Source organism: Egretta garzetta, unplaced genomic scaffold (genome assembly GCF_000687185.1).
Source record: "Egretta garzetta isolate BGI_Z169 unplaced genomic scaffold, ASM68718v1 scaffold1, whole genome shotgun sequence".
In the NCBI taxonomy this organism is placed as follows: Eukaryota; Metazoa; Chordata; class Aves; order Pelecaniformes; family Ardeidae; genus Egretta; species Egretta garzetta.
In genome coordinates, this window is record NW_009258542.1 from 2071624 (window position 1) to 2094957 (window position 23334).

General features: G+C 46.1%; 1 protein-coding gene across 4 annotated transcripts in view; it reads left to right on the plus strand.

Moving 5' to 3' along the window:
- ACSL6 (acyl-CoA synthetase long chain family member 6) overlaps positions 1–23334 on the plus strand; it is a 55210-nt gene that overhangs the window by 28679 nt on the left and 3197 nt on the right. For 3 of the 4 annotated variants that reach the window (XM_035902747.1, XM_035902741.1, XM_009646981.2), the window contains 12 exons: positions 906–957; positions 6421–6494; positions 9525–9602; positions 12164–12298; positions 13619–13753; positions 15767–15862; positions 16710–16782; positions 18174–18262; positions 18835–18951; positions 19210–19353; positions 20136–20237; positions 20881–20952. In XM_035902747.1, coding sequence (XP_035758640.1) covers positions 906–957; positions 6421–6494; positions 9525–9602; positions 12164–12298; positions 13619–13753; positions 15767–15862; positions 16710–16782; positions 18174–18262; positions 18835–18951; positions 19210–19353; positions 20136–20237; positions 20881–20952 — 1167 coding nt within the window. Of the gene's footprint in view, positions 1–905; positions 958–6420; positions 6495–9389; positions 9468–9524; positions 9603–12163; positions 12299–13618; positions 13754–15766; positions 15863–16709; positions 16783–18173; positions 18263–18834; positions 18952–19209; positions 19354–20135; positions 20238–20880; positions 20953–23334 lie in introns of all 4 variants that reach the window. The other variant, XM_009646973.2, reaches the window with a different exon arrangement.

A 23334-nucleotide genomic window follows, 5' to 3' on the forward strand; every position in this document is an offset into this window, starting at 1 on the left:
CATGGACAGAAGAGGAAAGGGTTTGCTCTGGGCAGAAGGGAGCCTGCCTGTGTTCGGGGCAGTGCCCCGTCACCCTCCCCATGTGGAGGAGCCCAGGGGCTGTCAATACCATCCGCTGGGGATGTGCAGTATTTGCTTCATACCTTCCGCCTGGGACACTTAACTGGGAGAGTTCATCCTTGCTGAACATGTTAATGGGACAGTAATTAAATGCCCTTGTTAAGCCATGCTAATTCCACTACCGTACCCAGCTGGCACTGGGGGAATATGTTTGCACCCCTGGCTTTCTGGTGGGGTTTCTATAGCTCAGAAACACTTCTTGGCAATATTTCTCTGGGATATTTTTGGAAAATGGCATTGATATTTTTCACTGGCTGCTCATACTCCTGCAAAACTTTTGAAAGGAGCCTCTGATTTTCAGGCCGCTTATTTATTTGTTCATGACCCAAAATCGCACGGACGCGTCGTGGTGCTGAGAATACAGGGATACTGTTGGAAATGGGAGCAATCGGCAGCTTGGGAAAGTTGTCCCCTATTGTGGACAATCACACGTTTCCAGAATTTCTCTGGAAATTGGTAAATTATCTCACGTTTTCCCCCACACCTACAGGTCTAGATGGTGTCTTTGAAAATTTTAACTGCAAGGCAAATATTCCGTCAAAGTGTTCTTACGCTAAAGCATGCCCTTAATGCAGCCTAGAGCAAAACATAAGGGAGGGATAGAGTCTGCATCAACAGAAGAAACCTGATAAAAAGAGTTTTATATTGGCTAAGGGGGAATGAAAGCTTTTTATGGCAGAGCTGAAATAGAATTGATCTTTCAGTTTATACAATGACAACAGTCTACCGTTGACCCTTCTGCATTTGACTGATGTGATTTTCTTATTCTCCTTGTGTATTTCTAGCCTCCTCGACCAGAAGATCTATCAATTGTCTGTTTTACTAGTGGCACTACAGGTAAAAGAAGAAGCGTTTTAATCTTGAAATGTTAGAATAGGTTATCAATTATTAATACCACCTCAATATGTGCTAACTTGCTGCTATACTGATATGGCAGTGATATTTCTATGCAGTTTTTAATATTTAAGTATATATATGTATATACATTTCTGTAGATGGCAAATTAAAAATAATGACGTATTCATTTTTCACTTGGATTCCCAACATACCCTTTGGCAGTACGATTTTCTGGTTGTCTGGAAGCCTACTCATGTTTCTGCTTCACATTTTGCAGTGTAGCTGTGAAGCGCTTGATTAATTTGTATTTGTCTTCTGTAAATATTTAAAAAAAAAAAAAAAAGAGAAATGTGGGTCCACAGCTTTCCGTTCTCTGTATCCTAAGCACACCAATGTCCCCAGCCCCACCAACGTCCTCGGCACCTCTGTCTCCTCTGCAGCATGCCGCAGCTTGCTCGTGTCTTGCCCATCAACTCGGGTTGGCCCCAGGGCACCACATTCCGGGGCAGGCTCGGGGACGAGCCAGGGCAGCCCACGCTGCTGGTACTCGCATGCTGCTGGCCCCTTTTTCTTGGAGACGAGCGGCATCGTTTTCTGGTCTGCTCTTAGCAGATGCAGTGCTTTCTCCTCTTGCCAGACCCTGGTTCTTATACAGCTTGCAGGAATTTCCTACTCTTGAGAATTCAACCTTCGTAACATCAACCGAAAAACTGTACAGGCAGCCGGCGCAGATGCACAGGGCACGATTGCTTGGGAAACTGCTCTTGTGCTTGCCTGCAGGGAAGCCTGCTGGAGCAGCTCTTCCAGGTTCACCTGTGCTCTCAGGATTGCCCAAATCTTGGTCCTACCCCAAAGCATCCTCAATTTGGCTGCCACTCATTTGGGCAAGCAGAAGATGCCGCTTGACACCAAGCTGCCCTCCAAGGAGGGAGTTGCGTGTGGTACTCTGGCTGCAGAGCGCAAAGCCTGCGGATTAGGCTGAGCAAGAGGGGACATCTTCATCTTCCACCTCCTGGAGAAGACTTGTACTGAAGATCAGGTAGGCAACTGTTTTTCCAACTCCAAGTGCAAACTCAAAATGTATTGAAAGGCTTTGGGTTTTTTACCTTCATGCATCATTCTTAGTTTTGAGATCTATGTGCTTTGGAGTACCCGAGGCAGCACACTGTGTGGAAGGAGTCTGTGACTCTGCTCTGTCTCAGCAGTGGGAATTCCTAAAAAGATTGAGCCCAGTGCAGGGTATGGACATCGCAGCCATGCACGCTGGGAGCGCCAGCTCTGCCAGTACAAAGTGGCCAGGCACAAATGGGAGTTGTAGGAAACCAAAAGAGCTACGCCTATGGATATGGTGGAGCACAATTTGTTTGCGTGGCTTTTAAAGTGCAGAAAAATTATTTTTTCAAGTCACATTTTTGTTGATATTTTTATTTCTGTCATGGTTTAACCCGGCTGGCAACTCAGCACCACGCAGCCGCTCGCTCACGCCCCCCTCCCTCAGTGGGATGGGGGAGAGAATCGGGAAGAAAATAGAAGGTTAGAGCCGAGGGCTGAGCCAGCGCGCGACCCGACAAACCCCCCCCCGAGCATGACGTTCTATGGTCTGGAATAGCTCTTTGGTCAGTTTGGGTCAGCTGTCCTAGCTGTGCTGTACTCCCAGCTTGTTATGCCCCTGGCCGAGCAGGAGAAGCTCAAAAAGTCCTTGAGTGGTCTGAGCACTACTGGGCAACAGCTGAAAACATCAGTGTGTTACCAACATTCCTGTAGTACTAAATCCAAAACACAGCACTATGCTAGCTACTGTGAAGAAAATTAATGCTATCCCAGCCGAAGCCAGGACAATTTCTAAATAAGAAATTCTGAATAGAGGAGGGTTTCTCGATTTTCTTTTTTTTTATTTGCAAAAGCAGTCGTGGGCCTGTTTCTGACTTTGTGCTTTTTTAGGAACATGTCTGATGGTACAGAAATAGGACAGCTGGGAAGCTCATTTGCTTTCCCCCACCCAAACCAGAGATTTCATGTTCTGCAGGTTATCAGCAAGCTGAACTCTCGTAGAGCAGTGCTTTGTGAGCCACCAGCCCATCCTCTGCTGCCGGAGGGCTTTGCACATCACTTGCTGGCTTTTCCAGGGGTTGCATCAACACTCTGGTCTGTTTTCAATGTTGTTTTGATGTAAAAGGTATGGCTTGTGTATAGCCCATGTCAGGATATTTTTAAGGACCAGATGTAGAATTTTTGTCCAATGGATATGTTCTCAAGGGCTTTTTCAATTCTGAAGGGCTCCAAATATTTTTGTATGGTGTGAAACAAATCTTCACTAAGGAGTTTGTAACCTGGAAATTGTAGAATTGAAAAGAATTTTAGCTGTTTATAAAAAAAAAAAAAACACCAAACCCAGAAGCGGGCTTTAATGTGTGCTTTCCTTTGATAGGATCAGATGTCTAAATGCCTCCACAGGCTGAAGGGAGAGACTGAGATTGCCAAGCTCAGATCACAAGACCAACTTTTATTGTTGTACCAAGAAATCATCAGCGCTCATAAAGGGCCAAAGGCACAGGGATATCCCCAAAACCATCAGGATACAATTTTTCATGCTGGCTACTCCAGAGAAGCAAACTGTCATTTCCTCAAGGATCCACCTGTAACCTGGATAAAAATTCCTTCCCAGGGGTTTCTCGCAGCCTGCCAGTGAACATCCCTGACTCCCAGAGGCTCCCGGGGTGAGGAGAGCCCTTACATCCCAAAACGCTGATGGATCACACCACCGAGCTAGTGCTGGAGGTGCTACCTCAAAGACCCATTTAGCGACGTGGCAAAGGTTCTTCTCTTGCTTAGGAGAACTTTCAACCCAGCTTGGCGCTGAGATAAGGAGGAGTTACCATGCCCGGGCTATTAACTGAGCGGGATCGCAGCGCACCCGTTTCCGTAACAGGGCACTGACAAGATGTGCCTTTACAAGGAAATCCAAACGTGAGAGCGGTGTTACAGATCGGGCATGGATTTTTATGAAAAGCACAACAGTATCACTGCCAACCTTTTTCTCTTGAGGTGGTAATACTGGGAAAGGGCTCATGGCAAAGGGCACCGTTTTGCTGGGTTAACTCTTAAAACAGAAGAACTAAAGATGGTCAAATTTTACAGGTATCTCCCAGCCTCAAAAGCTCCAGCTCCCCTGTGGCAGCATGGTTTGTTCTGGATTTCTCCCGGTGAAGGCTATCCTGGCTCTACCGCTGCTGCTCTGCTTTGACACCATTAGCACCACGGCCTGCCTGGGATGCTGAACCTGCTGCAGGCAGAGCCGGGATGTTCACACTGCTGCCAGGCACCTTGTGGTGATTTGAGCAGAGGTACCAACTTTGCATTTAAAAAAAAAAAAAAAAAAAAAAAGGTCAGAGGTGGAGTAAAGAACTGAGCCTGAGGTCTCAAAGCATCTGAGAAATCTTCCAAAAAAGTCTGAAGAGCTGTGTCAAGGTTCAAGAGCCAGATCTGCTGCTGGTAGAGCCAGAGGGTGCAGGTTTTGAATTTCCAAACCAGTACTGAGCACGTCCTCTCCACCGGTGTGTGACCTGCGGGGCTGCCAACACGGAGGAACTTGTGCAATGCTGCAGGAGTATGGCTACGTGTAGAACCGCGGGGGCTGAGCCCACTTATTTGGCGAGACACAACTAAGATAACATGAGCAGTTTCTGTGTCATTGGCGCATGTTTACAGTTGACATTGGCTCATGGAATTTTCTTGAGGTCTGGATCCACGTGTGTGCCCAGCTGTGAAAATAAGCACCTCGAAACGAAACCTGCCTGGCTGAGCTGGCGCCCGCGAGCCTGGCTCTACGGCACGTTAGGACAGGAGCAGCAGTGGGTGGAGAAGACGTCAGCCCTAGCTTCGCCTCTGCGCTTCGGAGGGATACGAATGTGAGAGCAAAGTAGCTCCTGTGCACTGTGTTCATCTGGAAGTATTTGGGACTGGATTACTCAAAGGCGCTTGGGACACCACATAGGGATTTTCAGTGAAATACATTGTGTGCAAAATGTCCTGCTTTAGTACAATAAATGTGTGCCATAATTGCGACTTTTGTTTGGGCCTTTATTTAATTATTCGAGAGACGGGGTAGAAGCGATGTCAGTGAAGCTGGCAGGGCACAGGGCTCGGCATGGGGGTGCGTGCCCACGCTGAAGGGCTGCCAGCAACGCAGCCTGCAAGCTGCTCTGAAACCGGGAGGATTGAGCCTATTTTCCTCTGTTGAAACCGATTCACAAAACACCATTGCCCCCTTCCTAATCTGAGGAAGCCGGAATGAAATTGGGGCTGATTTACAGTTTTGCAAGGCTCTTGCATCCATCATTAACTGTAAGAGCGCTGCAGAGCTCCTGTGCCCGCCGTGCCGGGGCAGGCAGGGTACCAGGGTACCTGCAGGTGAAGCTCCTCTGATCCGCTTCCGCACGGCGCAGCGGGAGCTACGCTCCCGGGGCGTGATCGAATTAAAACAATCTGCTTAAAGACACGCCGGAGAGAGAGGCTGGCCCTGTAACCTTTATTCGAGCCAAGCTACGCCTTCTTTTTGGAAATAAACCCTTTGAGGGTGATGCAAGGGGACAGCGCTGCAGGCAGGGCCTTTCGGACGGGGCCCTGGGCTCTGGTTTGTGCGCCCGGAGGTTTCAGCCTGCACCTTTGCTGTTTAACAGGAATTTTGGCGTACAAACAGATACGAAATGCAAAAGATGTCTTATGGTGCGAGGGGGGATTCTCAGCTCAGAAAAGAGGGCGAAAAAGCAAATCCTGCCAGCGTGGAGCTGTCTGCGCGGGCGGGCGGGCGGCGAAACGCGGCAGGCGCGGTGCCAAGCGCTGGGGTGATGCCTTGAGGCTTTGCCAGCTCCCTGTCCCCATCTCCAGGACACCTCTGCTCTGCTGCTGACAATATTAATGACTTCCCTTAATTGCAGGCTCATAGGGTTGTCTTGTAGCCTAATTTTTACCATGTATTGCCTTGTTTTCTGCCTTGCTCAGGTTTTTCAGCGCGCTGGCTAACAGCTTTACAGCCTTTTTAAATGGGGTTTGGTGGTATTCGAGATCACTCTTAGTTCAAAATCCGTGTGAAATAAATGCTACCTGGAGAGGCTGGGAGCCGCCAGCCAGGTCTGATGGCCGTGCTTCCCATGCAGCTCCAGCCGAGTGCTCTCCTAAATTGCCATCAGGCTATTTCTGGTGGAAACTGTTGTTCAGAGTCTCCGATAGAAATGTTCATGTTATACTGTGTTTACCTTAAAGCGTCTTTTCCTTAAATTTTGAGGATTGCAATGAGTGGGTTTGGTGCATGTTACTGCACAGAAGTGACTGTGAAAATTACATAAGTCTTAAAATTCAAAAAGCGAACTCAATATTTTAACCATTTCCTGGTTTGGTTTTTGTTAAGCTTTTGGAAATTACCTGCTGGCTCACCTTTTAAAATCACTCTTTGTTTCCTTTCAGGAAACCCCAAAGGTGCTATGCTGACCCATGGGAACGTGGTTGCTGATTTTTCAGGCTTTTTGAAAGTGACGGAGGTGAATACCCTGATTTAGAAAATGTTGCCATGTGCAGAGTGTGTGGGTTAAGCTGCATCCCTGCACGGGCTGGAAATGTGCTCCTGCAGACGAGAAGGGAAATTTCTCTTACTCACAGGGCCAAAATCCATGGAGATGGGAGCAGGTCTGAGCCTACAGCACTGGAGGGCCTTAAATCCCCTTTTCCAGCACTGGCTCCCTGGCTCTGTAAGGCTCAGGGTGCTTCTGAGGAGCAGTGCTGGCTCCTGTAGATCAATTAAGGCCTTTCAAAGAATTAGGAAAGCAAACAAGTCCTGTACAGTTGAACTGGTGCTTCAAACAGGTTACAGGCTCCACTGCTAAGGATGCCCCCACAATGTCATCCTCATTGATTTGAAAGCTTTCTGCATATAAAGTGTGTATATAGAATATGTTTTTACAAGAATGGTTCATTTCATTGATATCAACGTATATCTCCGTTTCCGTTATACATATTTTTAAAAAGCATCGCGCTGGCTAAGGACACGTAGAGGATGTTCCATGCAATGCATAAACTTGTGTTTAGAAGCAATATAGGAAGCAGAATTGCTTTAGCACAACGTGTTAAGGTTTATATGCAGCTCGTACCTAACAAATACAAAGATTTTTTTTTTTTTTGTAGTAAACAGGCAATTCTATAAAGTAGCGATGTACGCATGGGATGGACAATTTTCTACCTTATACCCCTTGCTGCTCTTATCATTGGTGCTGAAAATACTGCAGTCTTATTACCTCAGTCCTTGAACTTTCTGCAATTTCCAGAGCACCGTTGTAAAAAACTTGGACACGTGATGTGAGAAATCCCCCGGAACTCACGTGTTCAGATGTTTGCAGGGTTGTGACTCCAGGAATTTGCAGTGTGAGATGGCAATACAGCAGTTTGCTGCAGCGAGCCCTCGGGCTCGGCAGCGCAGAGCTTTCGCGGGGTTCGGAGGCAGCGCGATGCACGAGTGAAAGCCGATGCATAGATAGGTCTGAGTTTCAAAGGGCAGGAACGTTTATTTTGGAAGAGAACTAATTTAGAGGGAGCTGAGAGAACTTGGCATCTTCCAGGACTGGCCCACAGAAGTGGATTTAGTGTTCACTGACGGCAATGGGACACTCTGATTAATCTCGAAGGTATCAGACTGAGACGTAAGTCTGGTGTAAGTAAATTCAATAAATGCAGTTAATGCGATAGCTTCAGCCACCAGCGGTTGTTGGTGAGAGCGTAAACGCCGATTGCTGACCCACACGATGAGGGCGATGTGTACCCACAGCAGTGACATCGAGCAAAGTGCAAAACACATGAAAGTGGGATCAATTACTGAAACGGAAAGTACTGGGAAGTACTGTAGAGTTTCTGTTTATATATTCCTGTGCTGGTTTTGCTTAGTTCAGTGATTTTTATAAACGGAACATTTTTTGAAGTGAACCTAGAGCTTTGTTATAAGGTTGTTCTGAAATGCCAAGGAGCTGTTTTCAGTTTTCTGTTTAACTGGACAACTGTGCCAACGGTGAAATGATATTCAATGTCACCATTTTGGTTCAATATAAAACCAAATCATTTATTGTCTGGGCACTTAAAGCAGTGTAAAAAGAAAAAAAACAACAACAACAAAAAGCAGCCTAGCTAGTGATGCTAATGGTTTTACATTACTGTGCTTGCAGAAAATGAGGCCAATTTGAAATAATGTATGAATAGATCTGCAGGCCCTAATGGCTTCATTCAGACTGACACATGAAATAGTATGAAACGGGATGCTGAAAACACCCACGTGGTCAATGGTGTTTGACTTCACTCGGTAATGGTTGGGGGGCATACCCAGATCCGAGTTGCCCAGATTTAACTCCAATAAAATATTCCCCAAGGAAGAAAGTCCTGTGCCTCCATCCACCGCCGTGTCCCAGGTCACGGACTATCGATTCTCTCACAGCAGTGGAGATGCAAAGTGGGTATAAACTGCGAATACTGCGAGCTAATAGATTTTATACCCATTTTCCACTAACCACTGGCTTTGGTGCAAGTTATTGGGTAATGAAGCTTTCAGTTTTTCTAATCCATAATATTACAGCAAGCCTTACCCTTGGAAATGCAGGTGGAAAGGCTACTTTTCTTTTGGGGCATGCATCAGGTAAGGCTCTCGGGGCCTTGGTTTATCCCAGCCTGCGAGACAGAGCTAAAACCTCGGCAAACTGAAGACTTTGGTCGTTTTTATTTTTCACATAATTTATCCAGCCTTCTTTTTCCCCGCTGCCCTGCCTGTCTGTGGGGTGGTGATAATGCCCTTAAAATCACATTTTAATCCCTTAAAATGATGAGAAGCACTAACATAAATCATTCATTTTTGCAGCTGAAAAAAAAAATCATTAATTTTTCCAACGTATTCTGATTCAAATCAATGATTAACCTAAGGAAAAGATCAAATCTGTAGCTCTGACTGTGAATTCTGAGGGGCTCTGTGCGGTGGGGAGCAGTGGTGTGCCCGGAGAGCCCCGCTGGTTTCCAGGGGGCTCCTGCAGGTCTGCCCCCCTGAGAGTGCAAATTGTGGTCGTAAGCACCTCAGGGTAGAAAGGGATGAATACAAAGTGGGTGCTGGGTCAGGGTGAGCCTCTGTTTCCAGCGTGAGCTGTGTGGATACGATACGCCTTCTGCCATGGAGAGACCTCTCCGTTGCCCTCTGTGTACATCTCCGTGCTCTTCACTCCTCCTGCTAACCCGGCTCCATTGACGCTGTGGCTTAACGCTTCACTTCGTACGCTGCTCCCTTCCTCTCTCGACAATCTTTCCCCTTTTGCTCCTCTGGTGCCATTTTTCTTTTTATTGTTTTATGACTTTCTTGTTGTCTTCCTGTCAGTGTTTCTTTCCTTTCTGTCTCCCATGCCCTTCACCTGCAGAAAGTGATCTTTCCGAGACAGGACGATGTGCTCATCTCCTTCCTGCCTCTGGCTCACATGTTTGAAAGAGTTATACAGGTAAGAAACCTGCCTGAACTGACGAGGCCTCGTGGGGCTCCTTGTGTTTTCTTCCAGAGTCAGTGGTCTCCTACTTGTGAGGATGTACACATTTCCTATTTGCCTTTAGCACACATGTTTGAGAGAATGGTACAGGTAAGGTCCTAGTGTCAGTGGAAATCATCTTTTTCCACAAAAAAAAAAAAAAGAATAAAGTACTAAATAACCAGCGATATCTTGTTAGCACTAAAAAAGCTTGTATCCAGAAGTGCCACGTGCGTAACACCAGGGCCCGACCTCTGGTCTCGGTGACATGGCTGTTGAGCCCAGAGCGATTCCAGGAGACTTTCCCAAGCTCTCCAGCTTACACTGGTGGCTCGGAGGTTGGCAAAGACCAGCAGAAACTGCTACCTGCACGATTCTGGGGGCCGCTTTTCAAAGCACTCTAGGGTCAGATATCATGGGAGTAAAAATAATTTCGTGCCATTTTCCACATCAGCTAAAATCTTTTTATTGCACTAAATAACCAGATCTGCAAAAAAAAAACAAACCCAAAAAACCAAACCCCCAAATGACCCCTTGCAGACACTGAAAAAGAGGAAACTAAGATTGTGGGGTGACACACGGGACCCTCCTGGCAGGGCAGCATTCGGTGGGCATTAACTGGAAGCCAGGGGTCCCTGGAAATAACGGCACATAGAAGTGCTGGCTCCTGCCAGCCTGCAGAACTGACTTTGCACATCTCTTTTTTTTTTTTTCTGCAAAAGGCAGGTGGCAATTTGTGCTGCAGTCGGTGCGTTGGGCAGGTGGGGCGGTCACGTCCCTTCCCCTGGCCTGAGAAGCTGCCAACTAAAAAACTGCTCTAATATCCGAAGCCTGGATCTGGATTCGGTTGCAGCGCTGTACTTTCCCAGGGAGGGCTGGTTCGGGCTGAAAGCACAGTTTTTGAGTCAGATAAGCGTCTGAATGTAAGCCTCCCACTTCTCAGTAACGGCTCTGCCAGAAATAATATATTCTGCCCTGTTAAAAAACTTGCAAATTGGAAGTGAAAGTCCATGAAAGATTTGGAGAATTACAGCCCAGCCTATTTTAACTTGTAAGTCTAATTTTAAAAGGCAAGGTGGTCAGCATGGCACCGCTATTCAGGCAATCTGCTTTGCCAGCAAACAGGAATATAATCATTAAAAAGTCATCTGATGGGGGGGAAACAAAAATATTAGAAACATTTCAGATAACCTCATTTCACAGGGTGTTGCCATATGGAAAGGGGCAGGCCTCTGAGGAATGTTCAAGTTTATCCTGTCTGCTAAAAAAGCTCGCTAATATGAAGATTTTTTTCAAAAGGGCTAAAAAATATTTTTCAAAATGATTCTGAACAGCAAGCACGGTGTCAGCTTCCCTAGTTTTAGCCAACATTAGTGGTTCCTGGAACTTAAGAGTTACACAGATGCATTCTTTAAAGCTAAAAATTTCTAGAAACTATTTATAATTCCCAGCAGGCACACTGATGATATTTTCCTTTTTTTATTTTCCTAATTCATGTGCTTGCGCAGTGTCAAACACAGATTTGGCAGTGTGATGTTCGTTAACCCCGCAGCACATGTCTAAAATTCCTGTGGTTTCAGTTGATGGAGAGACAGTCTCTAGTGGGTCGGCAGAGCGGGGAGCGCGCCGGTCAGTATTGTGGATTTTTAGAAGTAGCACAAAAAAGACTTAATGTCTCGAGAAATTTTTAACTGGTTTAGTTATCTGAGGGAGAAAAGTTGACCGAAGGGAGCTGTTCTCTGCCAGCCCCTTGGGGATCTCAGAATAGTCAGTGTCCTGGGCTGGGCTCAGGAAAGCTGGGCTTAGGAAAGCTGGGCTCAGCTCCCAGCATCACGGGTGCTTTGCGGAGGATGCCTTCTCCTGCTCGCGCTCCAAAAGCAGGGTGGGGATGCTGGTCTCACAATGCTCTCCAGTGATATAAAATACCAGTTTTTACCAAGTTAGTGACCAGTCCTTTGCAGTGTTAGTGGCTGGGGAAAAAAAGCCTGTCCCGCCCGCCACCCCCGCGGGCAGGCCCCCTGCCCTGCCCGGTCCCGCACATCCAGCTCTATTCCCATCTGACCCAGGTGGCCTGTTCTCCTTCCAAGTACGAAACTTCTGGATCTGTAGTTTCCGTACAAGTAAAGCACCTTTTATGAAGTGAGCTTTTATTTCTGGGATACAGGATCAGGCACTGTATCACTAACGTAGTCTGTATTGTTGTATTTAAACAAAACTAAAGTATTAACATTTAAAAAGCGGCTGCTGCCCGGTGCATTTTACGACATTTCTTAATACGCATTCCTTTATCGGCAGTGGGTCCTCACGCTGTGAGCTGCTATGGTGGGTCTGGGCTCCAGAGGAGAAGTTCAGATCCAGAATCTGACCATAACTCAGGCTTCTCCATCCCCATGTGCAGGGGATGAAGGGAAATCCCTTCTAAAAGCCTTGGTTCCTTGTTCTTCCAGAAATTTGGTGGATGCTGGATTGCAGCATTGAAAAATGCCCAGAACTACCCATATGTTTCTCTTCAGTGCAAAATTTTGGGTTACATTTATATATATTTCCAAAGTCCCATTTTTGCCTTACTGGGAGTAGAATTTCAGGGAAGGCACTTCTGGGCTTGGGAGGGATGCTCTGCCATGGGAATTAACAGCAAAGAGGTTACACGTGTTCCTTCTTCTTCCCCTCAGTCTGTAGTCTACTGCCATGGAGGGCGAATTGGGTTCTTTCAAGGGGATATTCGTCTCTTATCTGACGATATGAAAGCGTTGCGTCCAACCATCTTCCCTGTCGTGCCGCGGCTGCTGAACAGGATGTACGATAAGGTGAGTTTAATTCTGCTCTTTTTGTAAATACGAAAGTTTACGTCCCTTTAGTACTTCTGCGAAAGCATTCCCTTAGTCAGGGTGCTTTCCCGAGCGGATTACAGTTTCTGCTCTACTGCAAATGCGTCCTTGCCCTGTGTCACTGATAGAGCTGCTCCATCTCTAAGTCTGTATTATGTTGATTTACACAGAGTGCAGACGTGGCTATCGCATGTTAATATGAAATCCCTCTGCGTTAGCCTCTTACCCTGTTCCCGCTGAGGTTACTGGTGACATTTCCAGAGAGAAAGGATTTTTTCATCAGAGAAACACCTGACGAACCTGGGTGCACTAGGACTTTTTGTGCCCTTCAACCGGTTTTGGAACATGAATCTCTTTCTGGTGGCAATGACAAAAATCAGGAACTGCAAAAAAGACTCTGAGGATTTAGGCAGTGTAAATATGAGGTTGGCTTTTGGATCTAGAAATCTTTAAAACTAAGAGATGTTCTTGAAAGGTATTTAAGACAGACATGTCTGGTCATCACGTTAAATCTGTTTGACCAGCTGGGAATATTTATTCCTCAGAAGACTTATCCTCTGAAGATGGGCTTAAGCACAAGTTACTGATTCAATTTTTCCCCAAGGTCAGGACTTGTCAAGCACTGGAAGGGGCTGCCCAGGGAAGGGGTCGAGTCCCCATCTCTGGGGGTATTTAAAAGCCGGGCAGATGAGGTGCTTAGGGACAGGGTTTAGTGGTGGGACGGCAGGGTTAGGGGAACAGTTGGGTTTGGTGAGCTTAAAGGGCTTTTCCAACTTAAATGATTCTATGACTGTTGGATCAGGGGTTCTGGTGCCTCATCAGAGGGATGGGCACTGGGGGTTTCTCATTTGCAGGGATGTAGTTCATGCTGGTGTCTGATTAAGCTCAGATAAACGCAGCCCCCATCACCTCATCAGCCAGCACTGAGACCTGCTCTAGCTGCCAAGTGTCCACAGTACTCGTTCCTAGTTGCTCAGATTGCATGATTCCACTGAATCCTATCGTAGAAATGATATAGAAACACCAGTCATGTAAATCTAGCCAAAACCTACCCTATCATCCTCCCTCCTTTCCCCCCAAAGGAACAGAATGTACAATAGTGAATGGAGTGAAAAAAACCAATCCATTTTTTTTAACCCAATAAAAAAACCCCATAGCGTAGGCTTATTTAGCTGTACTGCTAATGTAACTACACCCTGCCTGGCACCGGCGGACCTGCGTAGCTGTGATTGTGAGAGCAGTTTTTGCTGTTTTCTCTCCCTCGGGCGCCGGGCTGCCTGCCGCCCCGCTCTCCCGCAGATCTTCAGCCAGGCAGACACGTCCCTCAAGCGCTGGATTCTGGAATTTGCTGCAAAACGGAAAAAGGCTGAAGTTCAAAACGGGATCATTAGAAATGACAGCTTGTGGGATAAACTTTTCTTTAATAAAATACAGGTAAGGAATTTAAGACGTGACTCTAACGTCAAAGAACTGCCATTTCTTCTAGCAATGACTGGTTTTCCTTAAAGTCGGTGTGGTCCGCTTGCCTGACAGTGAACTGCGGGCACTAGGAAAAATTTTGGACATTAGGCAATTTTGGACACTAGGAAAAATTTCTTCACTGAAAGGGTTGTCAAGCACTGGAAGGGGCTGCCCAGGGAAGGGGTCGAGTCCCCATCCCTGGAGGGATTTAAAAGCCGGGCAGACGAGGTGCTTAGGGCCAGGGTTTGGGGGTGGGATGGCAGGGGTAGGGGAAGGGTTGGGCTTGGTGATCTTAAAGGGCTTTGCCAACCTAAACGATTCTGTGATTCTGGGATTCAACTGCTACTCACTAGCAAACAGCAGACTGAAAATTTAAAATGAAATAGGAAGTGGAGCACAGTTTATTGTTTCATTAATTTTTGCCACACTTATTTTTGTTTAGGTATTTATTTTTAAACTCCATGCATAAGATGCCCAAATTTCAGGTCTCTTAGGGATAGTTTTCCAGATGGGAAGGGAGAAACACGAGGCAGCCTAAGATGGTTTTTTTCCACATCCCTCCTTTGGCAGCACCGAGAAATCACCTATTTGCAAATAATGCCTATTTATTGTGGCTCTTGGATACCAGCTGTGCCCCTGCACCGGCACTGAGGAGGGCCGTGATGCGGCGCAGAGGCTCTTGCCCTCTGCCAGGTGAAGCTGCCCAGAAGCGGGATCGCAGCCGCCTGCCTGACACCAGGGCTGCCAACACCGCCTTTGGTACCTGGGTGCTCTGCCTTGCGGGGACCGGGCACCCACTGCAGTTTCTCCCTGCTCACACCCAGTGATGGGCAGGAGAGAGGAGTGCATTAAACCCACTCCTGTCTCTTCCCAGTGGGGATGAAATTCAGGAAGGTGGCCAGGAAAAGGAGACGTTGCTCCAAAGTTTTCTGCAAATCCTCTATAGAGAAGATTGGATTTTGGGCTGGGTTTCAGTTGGGCATATTCAAAACTGGTTTCTTTCCTAGGAAAAGAAGAGTAAGAGTGTAGAGAAAAATGCACAAGTAAATCACCATTTAACAACAGGGGGAAGAGATCAAAATGCCCTGCTGTGTGCCACACATCTCCTTATGGAAAAAAAAGATTAAATTTGCTATAAACCAGGCTTTCCAGGCACTGTACTGCCCCGGGAGGCTCTGATTACTTCATTTTTTTTAATTGGATAACTTATTTGGAGCCGCGCCACTTTATTTTTAACTAAAGAAACCGACTGTACTTTTCATCTGTGGATTAGTTGTCGTCAGCCTGCTAAGATTGCAGAGTTCACCCACTGCTGCCGGGAGCGCAGACGGGAGGCGAGGCGGGCTGCATATTGATTCGGGATCTGGCGAGACTGGCAGGCTCGGTCAGGAGTTGTTCTCTTTTGTTCTGGGCTTTCTTTTTACTTTTGGAATAAGAAAAAGGAAAGGAAGAGGGGAAACAAGAAGCGAAGCGTGACACAGGAATTGATGTAATGCCCTTCAGAAATAACTGAAGGTCATCTGCCTTCCAGGGACAGCATGATTTTAGATGGCTTGGGACCCAATTCATTAAAAATGACGAGGTGCAAATAAGCAAAGAAAACTGGGGAGGGGGGGGAGGAGGTCTGGTTTTTACCCACAGTTCCCCAAAATCAAGAGGTGCGCCTGCACAGGCAGCCGCAGGAGTAGAGGCTGAGCAGCTCATCCTCTGAGAGATGTGGGACTTCCCCCCCATACATCGCATGGTTTTCTTTTGGGGCACTGTTTCTACCTGCGAGGGACACAGTTACTGCTTTTATGGTTTAGCTGGCTTCTTATCCCTAAGGCAAGACTCAGAGCCAGTTCATATTTCCATAGCACGGCTGCATCTATTCTAGAGAGAGCATTTTGTGCGAGTTCTGCATAAGCAATGCTCACGGATGCCGCTGGTTTTGCCGTCTGTAATGATCTGTGATGCTTTCTTTTGGTTTCTCCTGCTATCAAACAGGCGAGTCTTGGCGGGTGCGTTCGCATGATAGTGACAGGCGCTGCCCCTGCGTCTCCGACCGTCCTGGGCTTCCTCCGTGCAGCCCTCGGGTGTCAGGTGGGCTTGCGCGGCTGCTTGGAGGCGTTCATTTGCTGACCGGTAGGAAATGCACTGCGTTTAAGAAAAGAGATGGGTTAGGACCTCAGAACCACATTTGGGACAGCTTCACCGGGATGGATCTGGCAGCAGCTGCAGGGCTTGGAGCAGGCGCAGAGCCCTGGTGTCCCCGGAGCTCTGCCCCCGCAGCCCTGGGGCTGGACTGGGAATGACTGGTGGCCCTGGGAAGCCAACAGTGGCCAAGCGCCGCTTTTGCTGCTGGCAGCTGCCAAAAAAAGCATAGACTCGTCCCACCCACCTCCCAGCACTTAACCGAGTATGTGCAATTAAATGTGCTAGGAACTTCGTTACATGACTTTCAGTCTATATATAAATGGAGAAATATAATCTTCAGATGGCAACTCAACCCATTTAATATGTCCACTGCATTATTTCTCTTTGACTAGGAAGCCCAGGGCAACTAAAAGGCCTCATTCAAGAGCCTAAAATTAGGCAAAAAAAATAAAATTAAAAGGTGTATTTTCAAAACGTGCCACAGAAATACCTTTTTTCCCCCACTAAGAAATTCCTCTCGTAGAGTAACACACTTCTGACTCAAAAGCTTAAGTGCTGAGCTTGTCTTTGCACCATGTTCAGCTCTACAGAGCCGTGAGAAGTCATAGTCATGGAAATGAAATTCTGTAGACAGGAAAGGCCAGGGAAGAGTCTGCGTGTTAAACGTGTGCCTGTGCGGGGCAGCTGGCGGGGTTAGCTCACGGGACTGGGCAACAGAAGGCGATTCTTAGGATTTTATTCTGTAACAGTGAAATCATACATACCGCTTTAAAGATACCTGTTTCTTCGTCAGGTTTATGAAGGTTATGGCCAAACCGAATGCACGGCGGGATGTACCTTTACAACCCCGGGTGACTGGACATCAGGTAAGGCTTTTCTTCCACCACTTCCAGACAGAAAAGAAATGCACATTTCATTTGAAAATTCTGGACACTAACGGCATGGGGGGTTATGCAACATTTGCCACCGTGTGAATCATCTTCAGCAAATGTAATGTTCTTGGAAGCATCAGTAATCCAGAATAAATACACAGGGATGGGCTGATGGGGAGATTTGGAATTGTCCCCCGAGCTGTTATTTGCGATACTCTCACCTCAGCACCCCTGGCCCTGTGAGCCCTCTCTAGAGCACTGGAGCTGAATTTAAAAGAATGTTTGTTATAATGAAATGCTGGAACAAAGAAAAGATTCATGCATTCATGTACCTAGTGAGCAAACTCAGGCTTTGAATACAGATCCACTGCTGCTCAAAACTTTATATATTTCAGGCTTTCTAAAACTTTTGAATCTTGACAAAATCAGATAAAAATTGGCACTAAGCAAGATTCAGATAATGCATAGAAGTACTGCAGCTTGATTTCTTCCTAATATAATTCATCCGTATTTACAAAAATGTTTTGAAATGGGTATCATACTCATTCAAATGAATACTAGTAGGAAACCTGGACATCAGATACCAATGGGCCTGGCCAGTTAAACATTTCCTTCTTTCCAACCCAGATTTTCCATGGCTGGAGAAGATCACGTGCTTTCTTTTCCCTTACTTTAAACCAAAACCGGCCCCTTGCAGATGCTGGTGTGTCCTGGGACTTGCTGCCCACCGGCCCCCTGCTTGTGCCCTGGCCACCGCTCGCGTGCCAATGCTGCATCCTCATCCTCAGCGCGCTTCGGTCTGGCGCCTTTGCAAAATGAGACCTCAGCCCGCGAGCGCTACAGCGCACGAAGTGCTGTGACACAGAGTTGGGGCTCCTCTTCCCAGTCTGTTTTTCCAAGTGGCTGTTTCTGGGGAAAATGGGCCTGGTTTGGCCCCCGTTGTGCTCTAGCAGCGCTTGTCGGCTGCAGCAGACATTGCCCTCGCATCATCTTTGGAGAAACTGTAGGGGTGGGGGGCACACGTGTTCAGCGAAATGTCACTGCGGTTGCTATTGCCAGGTGATTAAAATAAGGGGGGGTCCCGAGCTTAGTGGGCTTTTATAATGAGTTAAGCTTAGAAAAGGGTTTAGTCTCTTACAGGTACAGGAGACACGCTCTGTATTTCGACAGAGTGTTTGAAAACAGGGTTATATATATTCAAATAGGAGGTTAGGGTATTTAGTCTTAATAGAGCAAAACCTTAAATGAGGAAATGATTTCTGCACACAGACACAGGTCTTGCAAGAACACCCAGTCTATGTACAACCGTGCAAGCAACTAATAATAAAATGCTAATTATTCTTTATAGGAAAGATGACAAGTGACTTCATAACTTTGATTTCCAGGTCACGTAGGAGCCCCTTTGCCCTGTAACTTAATCAGATTGAAGGATGTGGAAGAGCTGAACTATTTTGCTTCCAAAGGAGAAGGAGAGGTAGCAACTCACATTTTTATATCCAATTCTCACTGGTTAACACTGTATTATGTTGTACTTACAGAAGCATTTTACCTTTGAAAGGTGCCTGGTTGCAGATGTGTTACTTATTACAATCAGGAAAGGAAAATGCCAATTCAGCAGTAGAGCAGCAAAGCATTAATTAAAAAGGGGCTGTGCCAGTACTTCCAGCCAAAGCCATACCTGATTACCTTAAAAGCTAAGGCTGAATTAATTAGTTCAGCTAAGAAGAGCTGAACTGCTGTGATTTCTACATTGCTGATATTTCTATATTGCACAGAAATGAAACTTACTGAAATAACTTTTTTTTTAACTGCAAGCTGAATGCAAACCAAGTTCAAACAAATCACTTCTGCATTCCCTACTTCATATTCCGTTAGTTTGAAAAAAATCCATAGGTAATTTTATAACGCAATATATTTTAGTTTCATGGAGCAGACATTAACACAACCTTGAAAATATATCACTTTTAGTGAATTACTATTTAGCTTGTTAGGATAAAATAATAATAATTTAATAATAATTTATCAGCAACCCTGGCTCTTTTGCAGATATGTGTGAAAGGGCCGAATGTTTTCAAAGGTTATCTGAAAGATGAAGAGAAGACAATGGAAGCGCTGGACCAGGAGGGCTGGCTTCACACTGGAGACATCGGGAAATGGTTACCTGTGCGTACTGATCCGATGCTCCGTTCTTATGTCAATTGTATTATCCCACGTAAATTTTCAAGTACCGAACTTAATTTCCCAAGCAGATCTACCTTTACAAAGGATTACGCTTATATTAATAAGAATATATTATTAAATTAGCTTGAATTGAATAAGCTCGGTATGTCAGTGAAGCATTTTCTGTTCCAAGCAGGCTGCTGACTGAGTCTCTATGGTTAAATAACTTCTCTGGGAACTCTCATTTCTTTCTCCTAACAGAATGGGACTCTTAAAATCATTGATCGGAAAAAGCATATATTTAAACTTGCTCAGGGAGAATATATTGCACCGGAAAAGATAGAGAATATCTATATCCGCAGTGACCCTGTTGCCCAGATCTACGTCCACGGAGATAGCCTGCAGGTAAAAACTAAGTTTTCAGAAAATCTTACTTTATTCTTTGTAAGTAGAAGACAGAGGGCTGGGCATGAACGAGGGGAAAGCGTGCGTGGATCGCCCCACGTTTGTGCCCTGATGGCAGCCACGCAGGAGCTGAGTGCTGGTGTGACCCAAAGCAGCCTGGGGGATGTTGTGGCCAAAGATGAAGCCTTTAGATTTGCTTCCGTGTCACCCTTTGGGTCTCTAGTCCTCTCCTTTGCCACACTGCCTGCGGTAGCCAAACGAAGGCAAAGCCACCGCTGCTCCATGACCACTGCCTACCCATTTTGACCAATCTCGTCCCATTTATTCCCATATTTATACAGACATGTGCAGCTGCTGAAGCTGTTGCAGTTCGTCCCCCTACATTCACTGGTCACAACCATGAGGCTTCCCTTGGCAGCAGAGTTTGCCTGAGACTCACAAGCCCATGAACTGCATGTGTATAAATGGTGTGTTCTGCTCTGGCTTACACCTGAGAAAAATGAATTAGTTTAATTAATGTCCAAGCAGAACACAAACCCAGCTGAAGGTGTTAAAATTGTTGGCAAATGCAGAAACAGTCATGGAGAACCCTTTTATCTGAGGAAAAGGCACAGACACCAAAATATCCTTCACCATGGCATGTTAGCAAATTATTAACATATTTAAACAAGAAGTGATAAACACAGAGCAAATTCAACCGGCCGATGTATTCACTTCAATGTAGGGCCTTAAACGTCGTTCAGCCTTTGCCTGCAACTCTCCTCCTCCTCCTTCACCTACAGGCCTTTCTGGTGGGAATTGTGGTGCCCGATTCTGAAGTTATGCCAGGCTGGGCAAGGAAAAGAGGGTTTGATGGAACATATGCAGAACTCTGTAAAAATAAGGTTTGTCTTTCTCCCCGTCTGCAGTACAGACATTTTTCCACTGTAGCATAACCTAGTTAAGAGTTGGTGTCTATTATTAATGATCTATTATTAATGACCTCGGTGACAAGAATTATTTCTTCGCTGCAATTGAAGCAGTGCGTGTGCTGACTGATGGTACAGACCTCGTGCATGGGCAGGACCAAGGGTTCGTCTTGCAGAGAACAACACTACAGCAGTAGGAGAGGTTTTATTTGTTTAGATGTCTTAAATAAGGATCCCAACCTCATTTACCCACGCTCTCTGGTACCGCGTAACCGGGTTGCATCACATCGATGACCACTGATGCCAGTGAGTCATCCCACTGGTGTCTGTGGGACATAATTCTGTGTCTAAGGCTGGCAAAAGGTTGAAGGATTGCAAATTTAAGCATCCATGTCATATAGGTTTGAAAATATAACCTTAACTTTTCATACTGAGGAAAGAATATCACCACCGCACTGAAGTTTAATGTTTGTACATTTCTTTAATAGACTATTTGCTAATTATGTATTAACTATCAATAAGGCACTTGAGCTTTACTCAGAAACGTGTTTTCTTGATGACATTAACTGCCTGTAAGGTTGACTGATACTTCATGAGGAATTCATGTGTTTTAACCCAGGAACTGCAGCGGGCGATAATGGAAGACATGGTACGGTTAGGTAAGGAGAGCGGACTTCATTCCTTTGAGCAGGTAATATGAAACAATTAATACATGATTCGGTGTGGTCAGACAGGCAATTTGTCCATTTGTATTCTGTCAGCACTTGAGAGAGAGCGCTTTATTGCTGGCAAGTTATATTTGTTCCTTTGAAAAATATACACGCTGTGATTCTGCCTTCCACTTGTGCTTGAAATTTGAATTAAATTTAGTGAAAGACTTGGGCGTGGAGGTAAAAATCTAATTCAGGGACATGGGTAATCTTCAGTCTGACAACCAGGGCTCAGGATAAATATCTGTAGGACTCTGATGCTTCTGCCACTGAAATCACTGGTAAGAAACTGGGTCACTAATTACCATTCTTATAACTGACCTAGGAAATGCGGCCGATTTGTTTTCAGCCCATGCACTGATTCTTTTCTGCTGCTTATGTAAATATTTCTGCAACAGAGCTGCAGACACTTCAGAAGAAGAGATCTGAAATCAACCATGGATTACACAGCATTAGAAACAGTAAAAAAAAAAAAATACACCATGTTTTAAAATGTCAAAATGCTTGTTTCTGTTAAAAGAATGAACATGTTAATCATTACACATAATTCATAATTAGCAAGGGCCTTTTTGCTTTTGTTTAGACTGTATCTGGGTGCTAATTCTAATGAGTGATTCACCATATCTGAGCACAGCAGAAGCGCCGTTAAACATAAACTTGTGATTCTTCATTTCTCAGTTACATATGCAAATGAAATGATAGTAAAAAGAAATTAATTTAACAAATGAACTTCAATATAAAGCACGGTTTGCAATGCACAACATCGTCTGCGGTAATAAGTCTGGTTTGCTCCTGCCATGGCCTTGACAGTATGGAATATCCCCAAGTAATCTAACCTACCAGCAGTTTGCAATTAATAAACGTTAACGTAGCGAGGAAAGCTTTGCCATCTTTCTGAAAGTTAAGAAGAAATGTTTCACCTTTCAAAACCAAAGGGCTTCAAAATTAACATCTGTGTTGCAATACATAATCTTAAAACCGAACTTCGAGCCAGATGCTATGGCTGATGCTCTGGTGGGCTGGGGATCCCCGGTCTATGGAAGAGCCGCTCGTTATCATCCCCGTCCTCGCCTGCAGGGCCTGAGCTTGGCCCCCTGGTTTGGAAGTGACAGCTCTGGCTTCTGTAACCAACAGCTTCCAGGGTGCAGGCTCTGAAAGCCAGCGCAGCGAGCGGGGGAGGCACTACGAGCACGAACACTGATTTTGTGAAGGACGTCACTGGGGGAGGAATTGGACCTCAGTGCTTACCAGGGAAATATGAATCATGTATTTAATGGGAATTTAAAAATTGAGTCTCAGCCTATATTCCTGCAACTCCCAGTCTAACAAAATGCAAACCCGTCTGGTTTGGGGAATCACGAAAGCAGCAGATGGCTGGGGAATTTTGTCTCAAATCAGTGGACTATGACCAGTCACGCAGCAGTTTTCTGCTTTCTCCCACACCAGCACTCCCATAAATGCACTGGAAGGAAAAGCTCGCTCCCGTCTGCGCTGCCAGGCTCCCTGCTGTGCTCAGAGACACTGCCGCTAACAAGGGCAGCCTTGTAAAATCCCGTTTGCCTAGGACGAATGATTTTATATCATTTTAATTAGCTAGTAAAACACCACCGATTCTGCTTCTTTAAAGATGATCACCACGTACATTCTTTGCGCCTGCAAAGCTCCATGGTAATTTTGCAAGACTGAATTAGCGCTGCTTGCTTTCTTTGCAGTTCGGTTAAGATGATGTCTCTTAGTGCGATGCCCTGCCCTCTCTCCCGCAGCCTTCCAACCGTGTGAAACGCCGCAGTTACCGTATCGCGTGTGGTGATAGTGTCCTGTGCTGCGGTTTGGCCTTGGTTTCGTACGGACACGAGGTCTATGTGCTCACCCTCTCGGAGAGCCCCCTTCTGCGCTGGCTGGCTGGCGGGTCAGCGCGGGCACGGGAAAACGAGCAGGAGAGCAGGGAGCGGTGAGGGGTGGGGGAGGGATTTAGCGTCGCCTTGGAAAACTTGGGCATGGCTTCACCAAGGGCAAGTCCTGCCTGACGAACCTAGTGGCTTTCTGTGATGGTGTGACAGCATCAGTGGACAAGGGAAAACCAACAGACGTCATCTATCTGGACTTCTGCAAAGCCTTTGACACGGTCCCCCACAACATCCTTCTCTCTAAATTGGAGAGCTATGGATTTGATGGGTGGACTGTTCGGTGGATAAGGAACTGGCTGGATGGTCGTGTCCAGAGGGTAGTGGTCAATGGCTCGATGTCCGGATGGAGACCAGTGACGAGTGGTGTCCCTCAGGGGTCCGTGCTGGGACCGGTGCTGTTTAATGTTTTCATCAATGACTTAGACAGCGAGATCGAGTGCACCCTCAGCACATTTG